This window comes from Triturus cristatus, chromosome 6, assembly GCF_964204655.1.
Source record: "Triturus cristatus chromosome 6, aTriCri1.1, whole genome shotgun sequence".
NCBI lineage: Eukaryota > Metazoa > Chordata > Amphibia > Caudata > Salamandridae > Triturus > Triturus cristatus.
Window position 1 is genome coordinate 1229650413 of NC_140589.1, and position 24341 is coordinate 1229674753.

General features: G+C 45.1%; 1 protein-coding gene across 2 annotated transcripts in view; it reads right to left on the bottom strand.

Annotated features, from left to right (window-relative positions):
• TULP4 (TUB like protein 4) overlaps positions 1 to 24341 on the bottom strand; it is a 787154-nt gene that overhangs the window by 610122 nt on the left and 152691 nt on the right. For both annotated transcript variants that reach the window (XM_085612155.1, XM_085612156.1), the window contains one exon: positions 20272 to 22473. In XM_085612155.1, the coding sequence (XP_085468281.1) occupies positions 20272 to 20523 (252 nt within the window). In that variant the 5' untranslated portion in view covers positions 20524 to 22473. The remainder of the gene's footprint in view (positions 1 to 20271; positions 22474 to 24341) is intronic.

Consider the following 24341-nt stretch of genomic DNA (forward strand, 5'->3'; position numbering starts at 1 on the left):
TCGGAACTTCACACAGACCTTGGCACTCTGAAATCGGCCAACGATCTGATGTCCCATCGGCTGGAGGATTTTGAGAACAGGGCAAGACGCAACAACATTGGCTTCACAGGGGTTCCAGAGAATCCCGAGACTCGTTCGGTTGACCTCTTGGTCGAAGATCTTATTCTCACCCATCTTGCCCCTCCTGGACTGAGCAAGTTTTTCGCTGTGGAGCGTGCACATCGTGTTCCGGGCGGTAAGCCCAAGCCTGGCGCGCCTCCGCGGCCTATCATCGCAAAACTTTTTCATTTCAGAGACCGTGATGCGATTTTGCAGGCTTCGAGAGTGCACGGCCCGGTGAAATCTGAAAACTCCTCTGTCAATTTTTCCCCGGACTTCACTCAACTTGTCCAGAGACAGAGGATGGGCTTTCAGGGGGTTAAGCGACGTCTCCGGGTCCTGGGATTGAAGTATTCTATGCTTTTCCCTACCAGGCTTTGAGTGGAATACGAGGAACGGACCTTCTTCTTTGAGCGGCCGGACAATGTGAGTGACTGGTTGGATTCCCTGCCCGGTCGGGGCGATCGAACGGGGCACCCTGGAGGTGCCGAGGGTGGTGAGCCTACACAGAAGTGACTTTTTGGTCTCTAACCCTGACAATCGGACATCGCTCAGTTGGGTTCTACTTTTTTTGTATATTTTGCCTTATAGTAGTTCGCGTCCGGGTGGTGGGTGGAGACGGGCCTCTCTCCTCCTCCGGGGTCTTTTTGTAGAATGGGATTGTTAGGGCGACAGGCACACTGCATTTTGGGGTGGCTTTTTAGTCGGCAGGGGTGCAGGGAGGGGGGAGTTGTAACGGGTTTTGGTTGGGGGGTGGGAGAGGGTGTTTGTGTTCGCGTTTTCTTTTCTCAAGGCGGCATATTGGTTCTTTCTCTGCTTCAGGTGTCCTGCTCTCTGTGGGGGGACTCATGCAACTCTTGTGGGGATGGGGGTAGTGGGTTGAGGTTGATATCTTGGAACGTTAATGGATTGGGGGATCGTATTAAACGGGGTGTTGTACTGCAATATTTGCGTCGTTTGACCCCTGATGTGGTACTCCTGCAGGAAACGCATTTGGTCGGCGATGTGCGTCATACTATGAATAGGTGAGGGTACCGATTGGTCGCACACTCCGGGTTCACCACTGGTTCCAGAGGGGTTGGTATTCTGGTCCGGTCTTCCCTCCCACTAGAGATTGATAATGTCATCCTTGACGACAGAGGGCGTTATGCCGCCCTAACCGGTAGGTGGGAGGGTAAGACTCTTTCCTTAGCCACGATATATGTTCCCCCAGGCCTCCAGACCTCCACTTTCTCTGATGTTGGTCGGATGTTGCTGGAACTCCCCGATAGTCTTCTCCTCATGGGTGGGGACTTCAACTCAGTGCTATCCGGCGATCTGGATCGCCACCCCCCCCGGGCCCTTCACGTTTCCGAATCATGGCTTGGTGGGTTTTTGGACACCTTTGGTTTGGTGGATTGCTGGAGGTTAATGCATCCGACGCAATGTCAATACACCTTCCACTCCGGGGCTCAAGGGAGTCTTTCCAGGCTTGATTACTTCCTCATGCCCGCGGCCCAGTCCCCCCACGTTGGGGAGGTAAGACACTTGGCCCGGGCATTTCGGATCACTCCCCTGTGTGGCTTCTTTTCGACACGGGGACGCAAGCCGCGGGGCGGATCGCCCCTATTAACCCTTGGCATCTGCGCAACCCCAAGACTCGTAACAGCCTCATTAAGTCGCTCGACCACTACTTCCTGGAGAACGAGGGGTCTGTTTTGTCCTCAGTGTCCCTGTGGGAAGCCTTCAAAACTGTTATTCGTGGACAGGCCCTATCTTTAATAGTCGAGACCAAGAAAGCTAGGAACGCGGAGGTCGTGAAGCTGGAGGCCGAAATACTGGAGTTGGAGGCTGATCTCGACTTAGGTGTCACCCAGGATAAGCTCCACGCTCTTAGCTTGAAGCAGTTTGAATATAAATCCCTTGTTACGGATGCTGCCAAGACAATGTACAGGGAACAGCAAGGTAGACTGTATGATGTCGGGGATAAGGCGGGTAAATTGATTGCATGGCTTGATGATAAGGAGAGAGTGAACCGTGTGGTCCCTGTGCTTCAGAATTCTGACGGTGTGCATGTGACTGACCCTGGCGAGATTGTGGAGTGTGTTTTGCTGACTATTTCCGTGTGGTCTACTCCCCGATGTCCGATAGAGATGAGGCTGACTCTCGTTTCTTGTTGAGGGACATTGCGCTGCCCTGCTTGCCTGAAGAGGATCGAGAGCGCATGGAGGCGTCGCTGTCGGCCGATGAGATTGCTACCGCGATTCGTTCACTTCGTTCTGGTAAAGCTATGGGCCCCAATGGATTGCCTATTGAATTGTACAAATTGCGCCCGGATAAAGTTGCACCGTTTCTCCGTGATATGTTTCTGGAGTCGCGTGAGCTTGGTTCCCTCCCTTGTGACCAGCGTCTGGCCACTATAGTTGTGATTCCTAAGGAGGGCAAGCCTCGTGATCATTGTGCCTCATACAGGCCTATTTCCCTATTGAATGCTGAACCGAAGATTCTCGCCAAGGTCCTTGCTAATCGCTTACTCGCTGTCATCTGTGACCTGATTCATCCGGATTAATCTGGTTTCATTCCGCACCGGAACACTGCTCTCAACTTGCGGCGCTTACATGGCGTTCTCGCCAGGGCGGAGTTTCTTTCCGAGCCGGCCATCTTGGCTTCCTTGGACGCCACGATGGCCTTTGATAAGATAGAATGGCCATATCTTTGGGCCACTCTGGCGAAGTTCGGTTTCGGTGCGGGGTTTATTAGTTGGGTGAGACTTCTATATACGGATCCGCTAGCTCAGGTTGTTGTCAATGGTAGGGTGTCCCAGCCCTTCGCTCTCGGGAGGGGTACTAGGCAGGGGTGTCCGTTGTCCCCCTGCTCTTTGCTCTTGCTCTCGAACCGCTTGCAGCCTGGCTCCGATGGGAACCATCGATAAAGGGCATTCAGTGGGCCCCTGACTTTGAAGACCGGGTTTCGTTGTACGCCGACTATATTCTTTTGTACCTCACCTCCCCGCGTGAATCCCTTAATGTCCTATTTGACGTCCTCACTTCTTTCGGTAAAAACTCCGGTTTGATCATTAATTGGTCTAAATCGTGTGTGTATGTTATCTCGGGTGGCCTCCTCCCCTTACCGAATAGGTTTCCCATTCAAATTTCGCAATCCGGTTTCAAGTATTTGGGGGTCTACGTATCGCTGGACCCGGCGGTCCGCCACGAGCATAATCTCCTTCCCCCTCTCCGGGGACTGAAGTTGGACATGGCTCGGTGGCGTAGATTGCCGTTGTCGCCACTCGGTCGAGCGGCACTTTTTAAAATGATGTTCCTGTCCCGATTTCTCTACGCACTCCAGAACTCCTTTGATATTATTCCGGCGGCCTACTTTCGGGAGGTGGAGGGTTTACAGAGGAGACTTGTTTGGGACGGTCGCGCACGTATCGCTCTGGCAAAACTGACTCTCCCCTGGTATGACGGGGGCATCGCGCTCCCGGACATCAGGAGGTATTATTGGGCCTCCCAGTTGTCCGCCATCAACCATGCTACGTATGCACCCGGTCCGAATCCAGCTTTTGAGATGGATAAATATCAGTTGCCTGGTGGCAACTTCAACAGAGCGCTCTACTCTCAGACAGCGGGGAGGAACCTAACGGGACCCACTAAGATTGCAGTACATGTGTGGAAGGATGCCAATGTGGCTGTGGGATGGAATGATCGCCTGACACGAGCGACCCCCTTGTTTGCATCGGACAGATTGGGATGCCTCTGGACAACGAAAGGTTTTGATAACTGGGATATGATTGGCATTAGCAGAGTGGGTGATCTCTGGGTGAAAGGTGCGGTCAAATCCTTTGCGGTGCTTCAGAGTGAGTATGAGTTGAGTGAGAGGGAGTTCTTCAGATATGCACAGGTCCGCCACACTTTGCTGTCGGTCTTCGAGGCCGGTACCACAGTCCCTGCATCTTCACCACTCGAGGACCGTATACTTGATGGTCATCTGCCCGATAGTACGATTTCCTTGATTTATAAGAAATTAATCAACAATCGGGCGGACCTCCTCGTGCGTCTTAGGGAGGCCTGGACCGGAAACGGGTTGGAGTTGGATGACGAAGACTGGCAGTCCGCGCTGTCCTCCCCGAAAGAGGTTGCCATTCCTGCCCGTCTCCATCTCGTCCAGCTCAAAATTCTTCACCGTGTTTATGTGACTGGTCCTCGTTTGGTTGTGATGGGTTTTTCTTCGGATGGGTTGTGTAAGCGCGGCTGTGGAATGAGCGCCACCTTCCTTCATATCCTTTGGGAGTGCCGCGAGGTTGCGGCATATTGGCACCGTGTGCATGCTGTAATGGAGTATGTTACTGGGGTCGCTCTGTTGCCTGAGGCTCGTCGATGTTTGTTGAATGTATGGGAGCCGAATGACTACAACGTCGCCCAGGCACGGTGGGCGGCACTGGGGAACATGATTGCAAAGCGGGATATTGCGCAGCTTTGGGGTTCCCGACGGCCTCCCACCGTGTCAGTGTGGAAGGAGAACATGGACTGGTGCATGTTCAGAGAGAAGACGGTGTATCTGGTTCGGGGCAAGCCTGGGGCGTGGGGTAGAATTTGGGGTCAGTGGAACACCTACCGAGGTAACATCTGTACGCCCCCTTTTGTAGATACTCCGGACACTTCTCTGTCCCCCCTAATCCTGAGGTTCCTGGTATACTGTACCCTTTTGACTGATTGTTCTGACTTCCCCGCTGCCTCCCCCCCCCTGGTCATCTTTCTTGTCCTCCAGATTCTCTACCTGGTATGGTGGGATCCCCCCGTCGGAGCTCGACACCACCTAGACTGTTTCTCGCCTTGAGTTTGGTTTCATTGTTTCTTTGTTTGTTTCTTCTTTTTCTGTTTCAAAAATTAAAAATATCTGTATCCTGCCTAGCTTCTGAGTTGCTTAGAATATCTCCTGTAACCCTGCTTCGCCTCTGGGGATCAGTCGCTGCTTCGTGACATCCAGCAATTGATATGCATCTACTAGCGGCCGGCCCTGGTGGTTGTAGGCCCATATTTGTACCGATGCTATTTTGCACAATAAAGTTTTTTTAAAAAAAAATAAAAAATACACCCTGTATAGAAGGGTTGTGTAACTATCTCTTGATCTTGCATGGAATAAGTGTGGATGCATAACTCCTGCTCAGTGTAGGTTTGGAGTACAAGAGTCTTAGAGGTGCTGATCAAATATGAACATCTTGGAAAGCAGATGAAACATGTCGACCTAGAATAAACACACTAGCTCAGTAAATGCCTCTGTGCTATGTTACGTTTTTAACCATAGCACAGGGTCCCTCTGGGTTAGCGTTCCCTGGAGATATTTTTTACCGTTTTCTGTCCTAAGATCCCACTAAGAACAAAGAGAATATCAAAGTGCTTCCTACCAGTGCAAGGTTGAGCCCACCTGGTGGTGAGTAAATCACCAGTTGTGGACCCGATGATGAAGCATGCCACATGATTACCAATGCGTGGGGGTTGTATAAGAACACACGTAGTGTGCCTAGTGAGCACTAACAAGCAGGGCAAAGTGTCTGCTTGTTTTGGGAACCATCCTCCACTTTTGGTTAATGTAAAAAAAAATACCCATGCAATACGCTTAGAAATAAAGGAAACAGAGGGGACTGAGAGGCTATTTTAAGGGTCTCCATAGGATCCATAAAAAAAAATTAAAAAAAAGACCTTCCCTCTCTTTTGGCTTAAGGATGGGTTGAGCCCATCTGGGGAACATTAGGCATACCAGAAGTGGACCTGATGGTGAAACACGCCACACCAGTTTGATGTGGATGAGGTTCAAGCTATTGCCTGGTGAGAGGTTTGGTGCAGTTAGTAAAGTATATCTAGTTATGTGGTCGTTCACTTTTGTATTATTTTTATTAGGGGATTTGAGTGCAACAGCTGCTCGATAAGCGTCCCAGCACAGATAGCAGATTCGAACCACAGCCAATACATGATTCAGGAAGAAGACTCAAAGAGCCATGTTTTGAGGGAACGTTTAAAGGCCTGAATGTCGTCACCCCCATAACGAAGCTGTTATGGGGGTGAGACTAGTTTGTCCGGCATCTACACCAAGTTTTCCTGTATGCACCCGTTTAGCAGCACTAGCCTATCAACAGGCTTAGCAGGCAGCAGAAGAAGGGCCACCTCTCAGCAGTGCACAAACACCACATATTACACATATAACTACGAATCGGACCGGCTTTGTGTTAAAGAACCACAAGGGCTCAGCATAAAAGGTAGAACAAAGAGAACTGCACTAATAAACTGGCCAACTGGGCTCAGAGAACCGGCCTATATGGGTACAGAAAATCAGCCCCGTGGTCTGTTGGGCTAGCTTGGCTGGTATTGCTGAACAGCTAGTTTGAGGCTTTCCTTAACTCATTCTCTGCTGGGGCCTTCAAGATTGCACCATCCGTGGATAGTAAAAGTGTGTCTGATCGGTTGACTTTTCACCAGCTGGAGCTGCGCAGATCAGAAAGTGGTCATTTTCATAAAACATTGCGGTCACTATAAACGAGAAATAACTGCGCCAAGATACAAGTATGGAAGAATATAGCGGAATACAAATCACAGAAAGAAAACATGCTGATAGCGTAAAGGAATATGTGTTCCCATTAGTACCATTATGCTACTCCAATGTCTCCTTGAGTCTGTCACTTGCTATCTAGGCTGCCTGCTCAGCCCTCTTAATGGGAACTGCTTAAGCATAGCCAACCCCGTGCAAAGGAGCCCTCTGCTGACACTCAACCAGACACTCCAATACATATCACATCGTATTAACGCGATGCTGCAGCTAATACAAAGACTGAATTCCCAGGTGTTAGAAAGGTCTACGAAGTCTGATAAGCGTAGATTTCTGAACGGGAAGCACTTTCATTATTTTGGTGCATGTAGCTTGAAAGGGGTGTCTTTTTTTTTTTTTTTTTACGAAATGTCTATTGATAATAGTAATTGACATACTGGTCTATGCCGCTTGGTTGCCCGTGGTACAAAAAAAGAAAAAACTACATACTTATGTTATTAACAAATGTACAATATTAAATCTAAAAATCTGTTTGTTGAAAGAAAACATTCTGTAAAAGAGGGAGATTGTTTAAGGTGTTCTTGCAAGTTATTGCTTACAATGGGTACTGACTGGAATTGGAATGTTCAGGGTTTGTTTTCACGAATACAATAACTTTTTAAATAATAGTAATGTTCAATAGAGTAGTATAGGGAGGTCACTGTGATAATGAAACCTGTATTTCACCTAGACTGAAACATTGTACATATTGCAAAGGTCCCTGTGATAAACGGCTTTGTATAAACCGCATTTTATGCATTAAGCAAATACACAAACACGCATACACACAAAAGAAGCATTGGTAATGATAATAAGTATGGATTATGCTTGCATTATCTGGGCTGGGAGCAAGGCAACATATTATAGTCGACTTTTTTTGCCAATATATCCATGGAGTCATTTAGTTAGAGGCTTTGCCATGTGTCACAACTGCGACCCCTGGCTCAACCTTTGCAATGCCTGGCCTCAGAAGTGGCAAAACAGTGCCAAGAACACAGAGGTCTTTCGTCCTCAGCGGCTAGGAACCGCTTGCCTTGTTTTCTGGCAATTTTTTGTTATCCTAATAGTGAATAGTAATCTGTTACACACTATTAATTAATAAAAAATGGAGCATTAGTAGCTGGGACATTACCTTTACTGGCAGCTATTGCTATGGTAGGTAAAAACAAAAAAGCTTTTAAATGTATGCTGTGTGCCCAACGCTCTTTCTAGTGGATTCATTATTTAAACAGGGATAGCTCACCTTACAATACTCCCCACATGACAGACTTCAGGAAAGCTTTCACCAACAAATTTCCTGCTACACTCTATAACAAGCATTGGCATAGCCAATAGGTCTCGCCTTTGGGACCTTATAAATGTTTAGCCATGCAACAGTTGATGATGTTGCACCAAGGATATTGTGCTGGATAACTAAACACTTATAAGGTCCCAAAGGTGAGACCTATTGGCTATGCCAATGCTTGTTTTTCTCCTTCGGATTATTCCACCTTGGTATGGGCTGCGGGGCCTGAAACGTAATCCAGGGGGTGGATGATGGATGCCTTCCCAGGGAGCGTAGCAAGGGAGGCGGGCAGGGCTTCTAGCCAGGGCAGCTCCTACCAGCCGAGCAAACGTGTGATCTTTAACGTAGGCCACAATGACTGCCACCCACTCCCTGCCTCTAGTATCACACCGAACTAGCGCCTCACACCCCCAACCACGGCGCTATATCCAGGGAAGGCAATCGGGGAGTACAGCGCCTAAAATCGCACCCACTATGTGGCCGAAGACGCAACCAGTGAAATATCAAGGTCCTTGTATGTAACACTGCTTCCACAGTCACAGAGGATAGAGACAGTAGGACTGAATAGGAGCTGACGGGAGGCGGATCCCAAATATTAAGGTTAAGGAAGGAGAGGACCTAAATGAAACTGAATACTAAAAATTTAATATTTATTTAGGAGCTTTGTAAAGCGCTGCGTGTACCTTTTAGGTTACTTCACAACGCTACCATCGGTTTTAAAAAGAAAGTAGGTTGATGGCCTAAGTATTGGCAGAGGGTCCTGATTTGCTGTCAGAGAGTATGTAGTGAGTCTAGGCGCTACAGGCCAGTTGGCTTGAATCGGCTTCCTCTGCCCATCAATCTTCGATAAGCGTCGACCCACCCAGGAGCACAGCACCACACGTGCACTTTACTGCCCTGTTTGCATTATATAATGGAAGGTATTCCCTTTCTGCAGCTCTGTGCGCCTGCAGAGTCTGAAACCCTCTGAGGCCAAAAGGCAGTGCGTCGGCAGCCATAACAACTAAATAAACAGACATATAAATCCACTTAAACACAACTGCACTGCCATTGCTTCACGTACAAGGATTACAAAAAGATTGAGTTCACAGTCCTAATGCAAGCTACATGCCCCAAATTGTGTTAATGGGAGATGCATTTACAGAGACATAAGAAGGAAACAACAAGCTCGGGAGTGGTGCGTGCGTGCGCAGTCTTCACTTTTCAAGCACTGCACTAATGCTTGTGGTGCACCGCTGCTCGCTCCCGCAAGGTGGATGCCGCCACGAGTGCAGTGCATGAAAATTGAAGACCGATGGCTAAAGGCCCTCCTAGAGATCTAAAAATCGGGCCAGTGTGCCCTGCTACCGCTGGTGACTTTTAGAACACTCATTTTTAGTTGTTTTTCAAACTGACTTACCTCCTCATTTGTGACTTTGTTTTTGTTTCCTTATTTGCTGAATTTGTTGGGGTTTGAGGTGAGATGGTGAAGAAGAGGGCAATTTCTCTCTTTTGTGGCCTTTTCTCCGCATTTCTGTGGTGGTCGAGCACTCTTCCCATCAGCCATTTTAGTGAGGCTGTGTTTCTTAGGAAGTGAGAGCTCCAGTGAACCAGCACATGTTAAACTCTAAGAGCCCTATGTTCTACAGAATCAGGCAGATGCGTGGTGCGTCGTTGGGATGCCGAAGATGCGCCAAAAGCAAGCCTCTCTTTGCCTGAACGGCACCAGAGGGAGATTCTGGTCACTTGAATGGAAGAGATGTCTGTTATTCCACCTCCCAGTTTAAGACATTTTGCCCTGAGCTACCCTATTAAGTGCGCTCAGGCCTCAGATCTGGAGGAGGGCAACTCATGTTGCAAACACTGGCTTCACGATTTGCTCTACAGGGAGGGATGTAGTTGCAACAAAGGAAAACGTATTAAAACGTCTTAACATGTTTAGCATTAACAGATGCTCATTGGTGCACTCACTTGATGTCATGTTCCTCACGGAAATATGGCTCAATCAGTCCCCTCATGGTCAGGCGGAACCGTCTCTCCCTGCTGGCTATTACATCACAAGGTGTGACAACCCCCCCCCCCCCACAGTCCACAGAATTGTTTTTGGGATACAATGGTGGACCACATTTCCCATGTAGTTCTGAGATTGGCCAATTTTAATATCATCAGTGATCTTAATTTTCACTTTGAGCAGACTAATTGTGGTCAAGTACATACTCTAATTCGTGAGCTAGAAGCTATTAAACTAAGACAGAGACAGGTCCCACACACGTGGCTGGACATCTGCTGGACCCTAACTTTTTTAACCTTACCAACCTCCGGGTATCCACCCCCTTCCTGTTTGTGTGGTCGGACCACTATATGGTCCCTATAAAATTGTCAATCCCTAGTGTCTTGGGTAAGGCAGGGGTCAAAACAGATTCGGGTAGGCAATGGCACAATTTAGATCCCAAGTGCTTCTGCAATCTGATCCAGGAAATTATTCCTAAGTATGGCTCTAATATTGAGTCCACTGTACAGAAGACGAACTCTTGGTTAATATCTGCACTTGATGATTTTGTTCCTCTGAGAACCAGAAGGCAGAAAAAGAGATGTTCTGCCTCCTGGTTCGATGCAAAATTGATTGAGGAAAAAAAGCGATACAAGGTGCTTGAATGTACCTGGAGGAAATATTACGATGCTACGGCAATTTATTTTTATATAATGGCCATTAAAGTCTATCATAAGTTGGTTAAAGTAGTTTGTGCTGACTTTTATGCGGACAAAATTGAGAAAGAAAGCAATCTCTCTAAAGTAATCTACGTCATGTTCCAGATCTTGCTCAAACGTGGTGCCAATTATGCTTTTCTGAAGCTTCTGTCGATAGATGTGATAGGCTCGCAGATTATTTTATTTGAAAAAGTAAATGATATATACGCACACTTCCACTGTGGCAATTCTACGTCTATAGTTGGAGGTCTTAGCCCAGAAACTGGGAATAAGGCACAGGGGCACGGGATAGTGGAGTTTAAATTGTTGGACGACATCGCTCTTAAAGCCCTTATGCACAATGTAAAGGTTGATTCTCCCGATGACCCATTGAAACCAGAACTGATGCTTAAAGTTGAGTAGATTCTTATCCCCCTTTTCCTGGGTTTGGCCAACCTTTTTTGTCTACCACTGTGAGCTCAAAGTGTGGAAACATGTCAAAGTTATTCCACTTCTAAAGAAACCTACTCGACCCGGCCCTCTTGGATAATTATCGTCTAACCTCCCGTCTACCTTTTCTGGCTAAAGTGGTGCCGAAACATGAGAATAGTTTGTTTGTGGGCTTTTTAGAGAAGCATCAGCTGCTAAACCCCTCCCAAAATGGTTTTACAGTGGTCCATAACACTGAATCAGAACTTCTCAAAGTGAGAGACCAACGATGCAAGGTCCCTAGCATTTATTCAACTGGATTTAAGAGATGCTTTTGATACAGTGTCTCATGAGGTGCTCCTGCGGTGTTTAGCCGAGGTTGGAGTCTGGGCAAAGCATGGGGCTGGCTTTCATCCTTTTTAAAAGATTGCTCCTTTAAGGTTATATCCCTTTCACATTTATTATTCAGTCTTTAGAGCTTGGCGGGCCACAAGGCTCATCCTTCAGTCCCACCCTTTTTAATATTTATGTAAAACCATTGGTTGATGTGGTAAAATCTTTTGGGATTTCACTGGCTATCTATGCAGACGATACCCATCTTATTTTATCACTAACTGCGGGTTCCATAGCTTGCGTTGCCTACTTTAAGAACTGTTTGATTGCCATTGCTGATTGGATGCATGCCAACTGCCTGAAGATGAATGCCAACAAAACAGAGATTCACCTGTTTGGGAAACACTGGCAAAAATGGGGGGGGGGGAATCAATGGTGGCCGAGTGTGTTAGGGTCTCCTTTAAGCCCTAATCTATTGTTAAAAACAGGAGTGTTTTGCTTTACAATTCATTTTTTGAGCCACAAGTCAAAGCGATATACTCTGTTTTAGCTCTCTTAGAATCCTTAAAACTATCATTGGTTTCTTTTGTCCCCAGGTCTGTGGGATGGTGATCCAGTCAATCACATCTCGCCACCACTATTGTAATATCCTATACTTGGGTGTTCTGAAGCATGTGAAAAATAGGCTGCAGATTGTTAAAACCACAGCGGTGAGACTACTATTCCATCTGCCAAAATTTTGCTCAGTCTCGCAGATAGTCTGCAAGCTGCATTGACTTCCGGTAGAGAAACTCATCCAGTTTAAAGGCATTGTGCATGGCTCACCACATCATGAATAAGCAGGGTGCCCCAATTCTGTTGGCCTTGCTTTAGCTCTATTCTCCAACTAGAGCTCTAAGATCTACTGACGTCAATCTGGCAGGGGTACCTCGATTGAAAATCAGGTCAGGAAAGGAGGTCGCTCTTTTCCAGCACAAGCCCTGGTGCTATGGAACAATCTGCCTACAATTCTTCGGAAAACTTCCAATCACGTCTTTTTCTGTCAAAGAAGCCTCAACTCTATTCTTTCAAAGGGTGAGGAGGGGGAGAGGTGAAGAACGCTGGTAGGGTGATGGACTGCCAATATGGAAGGGAACCATGACTTTAGGCAAGAAGTTCACCCGAGTCCTCAGCACCAGTTTGTCCAGCACAAAGGTGATATGGAGTGGGTGCACCAACAGGGCCTGAAGTCAACGCATGCTGAAGTGATCGCAATGAGGAAAACGTTTTTAATAGTCAGAAGAATCTGCAAGCAGCTGTGCATTGACTCAAAGAGCGTACACATGAGAAACTTCAATTGCAAACTAAGGTATCTCTATGGCATGCCAATTGGTTTGGGAGCGAACATACGTGTCAAACATTTAACAAACAAACACAACAGGAGATTTAAATGAGGACAGTTTGTTTGGCAAATGCAAAAAAGCCAAATGGGCAGACAAATAACCTTTAATAGTGCAAATAACTAGGCCTTGCTGGGCCAAAGACAAAACAAACAATAAAGTATCTGACCGTTTGGCTTGTAAAAGGTCTGTCCAGAGGACTCCACACTACGCCTATCTACAAGAACAACTTCGATTGGCAGATCAAACTCATGTAACTGTCGCAGGTTGTGGTAAAGGGTACTGCCCTATTACTGGGACAGAAGACACTCCTAAAGTAGTAGTCTGATCGGAGGGCAAATATTTATGCCCAGAAGTTCTGGGTACCACAATCTCCTGGCCCAATCCGGAAGTACTAGAATGACTGGTAACCTTGTTGTTTCTAATCGTTTTTAGAACTCAGGTCAGGAGAAGCACAGGTGGGAAAGTGTAAAGGAGTCCCGTGTACCATTCCATCCGAAATGCATCTCATAGCGAGTCTGATCGCAGAAACTCCAACGCACAAAAACATTGCCACTGCGCACTCTCAACAGGGGCGAAACGAACTAACCAGGGTTCTCTCCTCTGCCGGAAGCTGCCCTCTGCCAACTTGCGGTATAGACAACATTTGAGATCCACCAGACACCACCGGCTGAGCTCATCAGCACTGGCATTCAAGGATCCTGCCAGGTGGTTAATAATCGGGGAAATGGCCTGATGTGCCAACCAACTCCAGAGGGGCAGAGCCTCTAGGCACAGGACCAGGTGCCCCACTCCGCTCTGCTTGTTGTAGTAGCACACAGCAGCAATGTTATCTGTGAGAACCTGCACCAGCCTCCTCTTGATAGACGTCAGGGATGCCTTCAAGGCCAGGGGAATGCCCGCAAATCCAGGAGATTGATATGGAGTCATGGAGACCAAATTCCTCTGAGCTCCACTACCCCCAGCTGACCTCCACAACCCAGCAGTGACATGCATACAATGTATACTCCTAATGCACTAAACATTGGGCTTTGGCAACTACCCACTTTTCCTCCCTCAAATTTTTTTTTTAAGTAATAAATGGGAGTAGACAACAATGCAGATCACCAGGGAGCAACCTTCAGGGCAGCCTTCTCTGCAGAGATGGCTGTGAGGCGTCCTCAAACTGCGCAGAGTTCGAGATGAATGTGCTTCTACCATTAAAAACCATAAACATTTCACATTATAATTGAACACAGAGCACAAAGTAATTGCCCGTCAAGTTTAGTGGAATTGTTCCGGACCAAGCAGAAATTTATGGCCACTTGTCCTTGGGAGAACAACCAATGACCTCTGACAGCATCTGTCTAAGCCTTGCAACCGTGGCCGGGGGAGGGAGAGGTCGGGGGAGGGAGAGGTAAGGGGCGGTAGGAGGGGAGAGGGCAGAATCCTACGTCAGGGAGAAATTGGCTGCTGAAGCCTTACTCTTTGTGAAGGTGGAAATGTATTAAGACGTAACAAGGAAGCCTCCTGACACAACGAACTAGACGTTTCTATAAAGCTACTCTATGCTGAGTGGAGACAAACACTGACACGTAAAAACACAAGCCTGTCGCCATAAAGCAAACCTGCATAAGCTAGAAAACGCACAACATGCTCGTCATGCACAAAGAGTAAGCTCTCTGTCACCAAGTAATGCGCATGTCATGTGTTGGCAATAAGCGAGGAGAGCTCGAGCCACAAGGCCTGACGTACCCTCTGAAATCACCTGCTGCGCGCGCACTGGCAAGCAGCAATAAAACGATGATTATGTGGCATTTTAGAATCTTTAATCTGATACAGTGGCAAGTATGGTGCCCCAACTACACACAGGAGGTGAAAGTGAAGAAAAGAAGTAAATGTCTCGCCAGGTGAGTTTTAAGCGCGACCTGAAAGTTGTGCGTCTGCTGACATATTGGAAAAGTGTGGGGAGTGTGTCCAGGGCCTACAGTGACTCCCTGGAGATGACACGTCAGCAGGGACATCCTTTTCCGGTCCCAAGCTTTCAGTTAGGACCCATTGTGTTCTGGAGGTTATATACCTGGTTCACCTCAACTGAACCAATGAACTACATTTCCTGGTAACAAGGTGTAGAAGGAAATACTGAACCAGAGGAAGGCTGACCTTTCCCCACCACATCCCCTAAAACAAATTTGAAAGTTTTATTTTTTATTTAAGCAATTTGAATTCATAAAAAACTACTAAAACTAACTAAATGCCGGAGCTTCCCACAATCGACCACACACTCCAAAAATCAGAGCACTTCACGGTTTCATTAGGGGTATGAAGTTTTATATAATGGTTACAATAAAGTAAAATTAATGAGATCGTTTATGCAGACAAAGTACACTTCTTCACCTTACCAAATTTGTCCATTTATAAAAAAATATATGCAAACTATTATCTGAGGTGGCTAACTGGGCCTCTACTAAACAGTGCCTTCCTTGATAACCATAGGTTCGATAGGTAACCTGGATAGATATTCACTTCTGAAAATATGATTCTACTGCATTCCCCGCTGCAGCCACAACAAGTTACCACATTTTTAACCACAATCCTTACCCTGCAAAAACGCAAGCTCAAGTACAACAAATAAAAAACTGAAGCAGTTTCTTACCCTGCACAGACACAAATGACGTGATGAAATAGAGAAGAGCACATGCAAGGAGACCACAAAATAGCAAATTCTAAAAACGAAATACGTTTTATTTTAAAGCGGCCATAACAAAATGAAGTAGCTAGTGCCTGCTGTTTTCTAAGATCATTAAATAAAATTCTCCCATAGTGAATAACATAACGGGTTGTGTGCAAATTGATCATCATTTTGATATATTCCTGCTCAGCCTGTTCCACGTGGGATGCAGAGATATAAGATGGCTTTTCCCCTTTCTCTCCAAGACCCTGATCTTCTAGTACTGGCAGTGATCAATTTCTTTCCCCTTCAGCTTTTTAGTGTTCTCTTACCTATGCCATCTTACAGCCATTTTATGTAGATGATTTATGTTCACTTTCCTGTTGTTTTTTTTTTAACCACTGTGGCTGAACTGATTACAGAATGTTGAGCCAAGCAATTAGTGCGTTTACGTTTTTAGAAAGAGGTGATGGCTCGTTGGTACTTAATGTCTAAGTGAATCAATGTAAGAGTTGACACATTTTAATTTGTATTCTGCAATGATTTCATGCTGTAGGAGAGATGAAACACAATAAGATGACCAAAATAATACTTCACTCTATGATTATTATTTTTTTTTTCTTTAATCACCTTGCACTTTTTACTTTATGCTATTATCCCAGTCCAGGTAATAAATACCAAGTGCTGTGTACACTCATTTAACTATGTGTTTAAGTAAAGCGTTTTTTTGTGTGATGCAAGAAAATGTGTATTTCCTACTTCATCAAGCGTGTTCAATTCCTTCATGTAGAAGAGATGTATGTTTACACTGGGTCCCCTTTAATAAAATGTAAAACCTTTAAAGTAGTTTATATAAAACCGGATCATTTCTGCAAGTATCTTTAACAAGACCTCTCTTTGAATTTGTAATAGTTATGGTTGCATGATACAGCACTTACAGGTATCCCTGGCTAAATCTCCGGCCTGAACTCAAAATATAAATAATTGTTTTGGAAGGGACTGCATTGGAACCATTTGCCACAAGCACATCTAATGTTTGACTACTCCGACATCAGAGCCACAAAACCCCGGATGCTGAAGCCAGTTCTTGGCTAGACCCTAATGTGTCGCCAGAGGGCTAGATGAGTGGATGGATCCACTTAGAGAAGCCTGCCATCTTCTTTGCCTCTCTTCAGTTTTGACAGAACTGAAAGAGGCAGGAGAATGTGCATAGTACTCATGCGTCACCAACCATTGTACAGGCAAAGTTCCTGCCAAAGCCACTATCAGATGGTGCTGGCTCTCCACTATCGCGCTGAGAGAGGAGAGAACGGCTATGAACACTAGGCTGGGAAGCAATGGAAGGGACAGGAGCAATAAGGATGGGCAAGTGTGAAGAATCAACTTATCCAGACAGAAAGCTGTAAAAAGTGGACAAACTGATAGGGTCTGATGTTCTCCAACCCTACTGGTCAAAGTTACTGGCTACAACAGAACTGTCTTCTGTGTAAGAAGGTAAAACTGGCAACTGTGCATAGTCTCAAATAGGGATGAATTCCAAAAAGTCAAAACAAGATCAAATCCCTTTGTAAAACAATAAATGGAGTGGACATGAACAAACCTGTCAGAAGCTCCTAGGGCTGATCTAAACAGGAACGGTTTATCAGGCAAAGGCATGAAAGCAAACAAGGCTGCCGGATAGCCCTTAACCTCCACCACCGCTAGGCCCTGCTGTGCACGGAGTAACTAAAATCATTGGAATTTTGAAGGATTGGATGCTTTTTGAATCTCACACCTCAACAAACTAAGCTCAGTGACCTGCGAAGATGGATTCCATGGTAGATTTCCTGCCCGCCCAGATGATGTTTGAAACTTCATAAGGAAGACAAAAGGACTCCAACTCACACTGCTTAAAATCCATGCATGAAGCCACATTGTAAGGGGGACTGGGGAGCAGCACCTTCCCATCCTACTGCACAGAAGAGGAAGGGACAGCAAAGGGCTGAGTACCAAAAAGACTGGCGTATGAGAATCCTCCAAGCACAGCCTGAGATGATCATAATTAGGGCTCCCGGTTTCATGGTATTTATTTTTTTGCCATTTCCGTCTGTATTTATCCATATTTATTTTTTACTAATTTAATCTGTATTTATCCATATTTATTTTGGGTTTTGTGGAAGAATTAAGCTGAAATTAGTATATTTCCACATTTATTTAACCGATAAATATGCACTCATGCTTGAATGTCTGCCAGGTTTCAGTGCTGTGAACACCTGCAGAAGATAAATCAGTGCACTTCTATGAAAATATGCAAATTTCAGTATCAACCTTGAGCATATCTACTGCTTTTAAAGCCTCTTTACTAAAATTCCTTCCTTTTTTAACCCCCTTATCTATGACTCCACACATCTATTGGCCTGGCTGTCATGGCAGACAGTATTTAGAACTACTAAAAAAGCAACCCAATTTCCGTTTTTACCCACATTTAAAAATAAATATAGACAAGGAAATTAATTTTTTCTGTCTGTATTTATCTGTAAAAATCTGTAAAAACGGAAAACAGGGAGCCTTAATCATAATCAACTTTGATCAATCGTCCAGCACATTGTACTGTACATTTAACAGAAGTGGAATCAGCGGAAACATGAACAGCAGGCTCAAACTTGGGAAGGAGATTATCAGCCTCTCATCCTTATCAGGCATTGCGAGGGCTTCAGAGCTAAACAATCTTCTTAATCAGGGCAAATATCTGTCCCCCAGGGGATGCAGTACCAAGGAAATATCATTAAAGGTCACCTTAATGTTTTCCCTCACCACAAGAATGGCGCCATAGTGCACTCCACGGCGAGGTCTACTTCAGAGCAGAGGGAGGTTCCCACAAAATTGGGGATGGTGCCTTGGCTGGCGGAAACTTCGTTTTTGGGCCTGGAGCGGCACTGAAATTGGAGCCAACAGAGTCCAAAGTTGTCAAGACCAGAAAAATGCACTCTCATTTGGAGCTGGCACAAGAGGCGTCTTGAACAGATCCAGTATAGAGCCAGAAGACCTTGACCAAAGCAGGGTCAGCAGATGAAAATTTCAGAAATTCCTGTCTTCCTCATATCCACAATGGGATCTGCTCTGACAACTAGGAGAGTTTGCCATCAGGGAACAGCAATGAAACTCTCTAGAATGAGACTATCTCCTTGTGGAAGAGAATTTCTATTCCCTATATTGCTTTTTGTGGCAAGATATTTTGGAAGATTGTTCCCTTAAAGGTGACTTACGTGTGGGGAAAAAGATCACGTAGGCATATCCATGCAGGCTGAATCCAGAAACAGTATGGCCTATCCCTCTCTCAGGGCCTGAGAATCACGAGCCGTCGCATTGTGTTCTGATCCAAGACACAACTTGAAGTTGTCATATAGTTCAGAAAAGGGACATCTTTTTACTGCATGTGAAATGATGTTTGGAATCTGAATATTTTGGAAACATTTGACCCAGGTGTTGAAATGCAAAGATATTTCATCAGTGAGATTCTGAGAGCGAGCTCCAGACCTGCATCAGTGATGGGTGGAATAAAAAGGAACTGACACCAGTACACTTTTTGACAGCTAATATATTCTGGTGTCGCCATGTCCATGGATTGAGTTGCGGCTGGCGCCACATGTTGCCATTTGGCAGTGCTGGAGGGCCATTGCTGGGGAAAAGTCAAACTATATAACGTTTACAAGCGCTGCGATGAGCAAGGAGCTGAGGAGTGAGAGGGCAACACAGAAAGCAGAAGGGAGCGGGTGTGGAGGAGAACACAGTACACGCAGGAGAGAGTAACGAGGGAGGGAGCATGAAAACACATGCACTCCCAGGGACTGCTAAAACGAAGAAAAACATATTTACCTGAATGTAATCAGCACAAGGATACAAGTCCTCTAATCAAAAAGTTGGTAAAAGAATAATATATTCTCGAGGAGAGGCAAACATTGGAAGAGGAAGGAAGACACTGAATAAGAAGCAAGCAAATGAGCTTGACAAAAAAGAAAGCCAATGACATGTAATGGTCTGACCCAAAGTCCACTTTAGGTATTGGTATTGCCCAGAATAGGTCTCTTAGCAGCAGACAGCCAACTACATTACATATAATTCTGTACTCAGGATTACATAAAACACAAGTGCTGAGGCGATTACAACCACATTCCTCCATCCCCTCAAACAGTCAACTCAAATGGAAGATCAATGTTATTTTCCACGGCCACAAGATTTTTCAAACGTATTGTGATTTCTCTGGTATGTGTTGCCCATTCCCTTAAAGTGTATACATCTGTTCATGGCCCTTGGTCTTTCAGTTTTGGTACGCTATGTATCCATACATCAGAACTAGCATTAGTGCTGCCAAGGCCATAACATATTTGGTACATGTTCACAGTGATCTGAGTGTACAGAGATTTCAAATACTTGTGTCAGTAATGCTACACAACAGTGCCAAGGCACCGCAACCCCATTCCTCCACAGACCAGGAAAAGGAGCAATTTAGCACATGCCGGTTAGCGCCAGCAAGTGCCTACATAATTCTTCTAGCATACAGGTAAATCATAGCTTTGAAAGGCGAGAATCTGCATAATACATTATCTTATTACCCGTCTTATCGTTTGAATCATACACGGACTCCCCCCAAAAACATAAGACAAATCAGAACTTCCCTATGGACCCACAAGGGGTCGTCACCAGAGAAAAACAGCAAGAAGCGATGTAAAAGGGGACAATGTAGAAACATAATTTCCGCACTAAGCGCTGAACCGCTTCGAGCAAGGATGAATACAAAAAGCCCCTACTGTTATGACCCCGATACATACAACAGAAATTAAGCAATACTCCGTTATACATAAGAAGTTAATGACAGATGACGAGCTTACCTCGCTGTTGTGGCCTCTCAGATTGAAGTTGGTCCTCTGAGGAGTATTTCGGTCTCTCTTGCAGTGGCTGGAGGTGAAGGTAACACCAACAACTCCTCTTCCATTCCCTGTGGCCAGCCACCCTTCCTCATAATACCGTCTCCTGCACACCGGCTTCTCCTTCTCGCTTTTTGGAACTCTGCCTTTCCATGACAGGCACAGGATGTTTGAATCACTGCAAAGGACAGGCCCATGTTCCACTGCTGCATGCATGCTTTTAAACGTCCTTGTCCTTCCCTCACTTTCTATATTGTGTTACATTTAGGGTGGGGCAGGAAGTGGATTGGTGCAGGAAGGTGAAGTTGAAGAGTTAAAAAGGAACCATTAGAACGCTATTTGAATAGAAGAGAGGTCACTTTGTTTGTATCCATCCACCAAATGCATAGAAGGGAAAAAATCCATGAAAAAAAGAAGATGGCAGTCAGCTAGGCAAATGTAATTTTTTTTGTAAAAAATCAAAAAACATTCAGGTCAGGAGCGGGGTTTTAGCATCCGTCTGGAATACGTTCATCATCTACAACTGCACAGACCTCGCTCAGCCATCACTCTGTGTCTGCAGACAGACTGCACTGCAAGATGGCGGTCACAACTCTGCAGAGTGAGGTCTTTAATGTCTGAGCTATAAGTAATTTAAGGGTTTTCAGTACAGTGTTTTACACTGGTGTTGGTGTTCTGGAGCAGATGTAGAATAGGGCAGGGGCACAACAAGAACGCTTTACACATCCACGTCACTGACATTCTGCTATTAAACAGGTTAAGAGTGCATAAGGAATAAATAGAACACGTGGGCCAAAGGAAGGCAAATGCACCTCACAGTCACAGACCTTTTCAGAAACGTAGATTCAGGCCAGGCTTGCTTGTGCAAGACTCGGACTGCAATCTTAGCTCTCTCTGTGTCATACACAGCAGCTTGGAGAGCTACCTACGTCAGAAATTTGTAGACTGGTCTATTGCAATTTATATTTTTGACTCTTTTTTTTTGCTTTCTAAAATAACGTGTCTCTTTCCCTACTTTATCAGTGCATGGACATTAACTTCAGTACGGTCCCTTTTTAGAAGGATACATCCAAGACATGTATTTTTTGTCACCTCCTAATCTCATTTGAGATACTAAAAATGTCTGCTACACTATGCAAAATAAAACCTTGCCAGCCTGCTCAAGAAAGTTATGCAAAGGCCAAATTAGCACACCCCAAACCAAGCTACAAGCCATCTAGAACTATCTTGATGACTGAAAAAGGGGCCAGGAGATGTGGTGAAGAGGTGAGTAAATTTGGATGGGAAAAAGTGCACATTTTTCAGAAAGAGAGGAATTTGTGATATGAAGCCATTTTCTTGTTATATTCCCGTTTTCTTCAAATGGTGTAAAAATTGTGACTCTTTATTTTGATATAGCCCTTTTTTTTCTTCTTCATCAGTGGAATTCACAGGGCAGAATCTTGACCTTTAAGCCAGAGGAACAGATTAAATAAAACGAAATTGTATTTTCTTTCGAACGTATAAAGGGTAGAGTTATGTCCGCAACAAGAGAGAGTACAAAGATCAGCTCTGAATGACGTTCATGACCACTCTGGCCCAGCACAGAGCAGGACACCCGTCAGTCCAAGGCTCAAACCGGTCTCCCCATCTTTGAATCTTTGCAGCTGATCACAATTCCATGATGACCACACCCAGGTTGGACTCCAACAACATTTTCTCCTCATATCTCACTCGAACAGCCAAAGCTAAAAGGGTGGCCATGACTGCCATTAATTCTCCTTTCATCAAACACAAATTCCTTCCATCAAACAGCATACCAGTGTTCTTGGCAATCACTTTACTTCTTAGCCTGCAAACAACCTCTGTGGAGTTGAATCTCTGCGAGACACACCTTGAAACTTTCTTCACCTTTGAAAAGTGGGTGCTCTTTTGACAGTCAGTCCCAGGTCCCACAAGGAGGCATGATTTCTGCATCAACAGTTTGCATTTTGCTCTGGAAGTAACGGTTAGCCACTGTTAAGCCACAGATCATGTTCTGGAGTCAGAGCATCTAAATTTGTATATGAAGGACTACATGGACTGCAGTCTCGTTAGCTCGGTTACTTGGCCTAAATCCAGTATTCCATGAATTAGCTCATCACCTTAAAGCAGGCATCAACACTTTTGGCACAGACGCTCCCAATTCTGTGAAAAAATAAAATAAAAACTATTAACACCTAAAAAGTATTTACATTTATACAATTTATTATATTACAGCCTAAGCTTTTGCAATTATTCCACAATAACAAATACTACAGTGAGCGTGCATCAAGTATTCTATGTACGATTATGGCACAGGGTTATTGTACAGCACATCATTTGCTCACTTGTTAGGCTCCTAAGGGTGTTAGGAGACATGGTGCACAGACTGTCATCTGCATGTTGACGTTTGTCGACGTTGGGCCACCATGAGCTGATGGGATTGTATATTCCAATGCTCTGCCTAACTCGCGTGCACAGAGGTTCACGAGTTATCCCCACAGACCGAGAGAGTGGCCTTAGGCAGTGGGAAGAGAATATTACATTCTTGTGACCTCCACTTAGCAAATTGCAGTGTGATCGGTCAGTAACGTGAATCGCATATGTGTTGGCCAAAAGGACAATTCTTTGAAGAATCTGAACTTCAGAAAATATTGTTTTTACCTAGACCTATCATGTGCAAAACTGCAAAAAAGATTGCCGATGCTGAATCATTTAGCTGAAAACGGCAGGGCTCATCACAGTAAACAGCCTTCAAATTGCTTGTCTTGTGTATAAAATTTTCTCAGCACAAACAAGAAGATGTTGGTGACAAGGATTCGTCTTTCAAACTGATCATATATTTTAATTTCTCACAAATAACATGCAAGGGTGATGCACGGGGAAGGAATATCTGGACGTTTACAATAACTATTCATAAACCACACTCAATAATTAACGCTATAGTACTAAAAAGGCTTGTATTTCACATTCCTAGAAGTATACAAATATTTTTTTTTTAATATACAAGCAATCAGTTGCGCATTGTCTACCTATAGGACGGTGCTGGCTTCTGCAGAGGAGGGGGTGTAGGGAGCAAGAGCTTGAGCCAATATCTACAGTCTTTTACCTCTAAAGTATACCTTTGTAGCAAGCATTCACCACCAGAAATACAATCCCTTAATTTCACCCACCCATTCAAGAGTCCACTGCAACCACTACATCAGATGGTAAATTAACAGATTACAGAATGCAACAGGGAAGCAAGCAACAAAACAAGCGTCAATGTCCCTCCCTTCCATGATCTAGAAAATAACTAAGTCCCTGCTGCAATCCTGTTTCTAAGGTATTTCTGTATTTGCTTTATATTTTTGTTAAAAAAAATTGTAATTTTTTTTGCGCATCAGAGCAAACAAATTAAACAATATACACATAGTTCACCCTGAATAACTCCTCTAGTCCCTCCCGGGCATCTCCACTAGGACCGCACGCCTTAGGGCAGTCGAGGCGGGGAATGCTAAACCCAGTGCGCCATGTCCGCAAACACTCATTGGGCACCCCCACTCAGGGACCCACATGTTTCCCCCTCTGGTATGGTGAAATCTGGGGCATCAAGTAGTCCCGGATATGATCTCCAAGATCCCCAGACTTTGTCAAATTTCCGGGGGCAACCGCAACTTTCATACACCACTCTCTCTGCCTCCATACATCTATTCATTCCTTCCCACCACTCGATGCTCTCCGCCTCTATACATCTATTCATTCCTTTCCGCCACATGACCCCCATAGGAACCTGTGACCCCCCTCACATTTTAGCCAAATCTCTCTTCTCCACAGCAAGACCCAGTGTGCAAAACAGCAACTGCTTTAGCTGAATATCTGGGTCATTAGGTATTCTCTGTATGATATATGACCACACTATGTTCGCTTTATTGGGCCCATTTTGATTTAGAATTAGTGATTATTTTAATTTTACTGTGATCTTGCTTTTTTGAGGCACATAAGGGCCAGGTAACACACCTTTGTAAAAGGCAATAAAATGGGCAGTGTGAAAC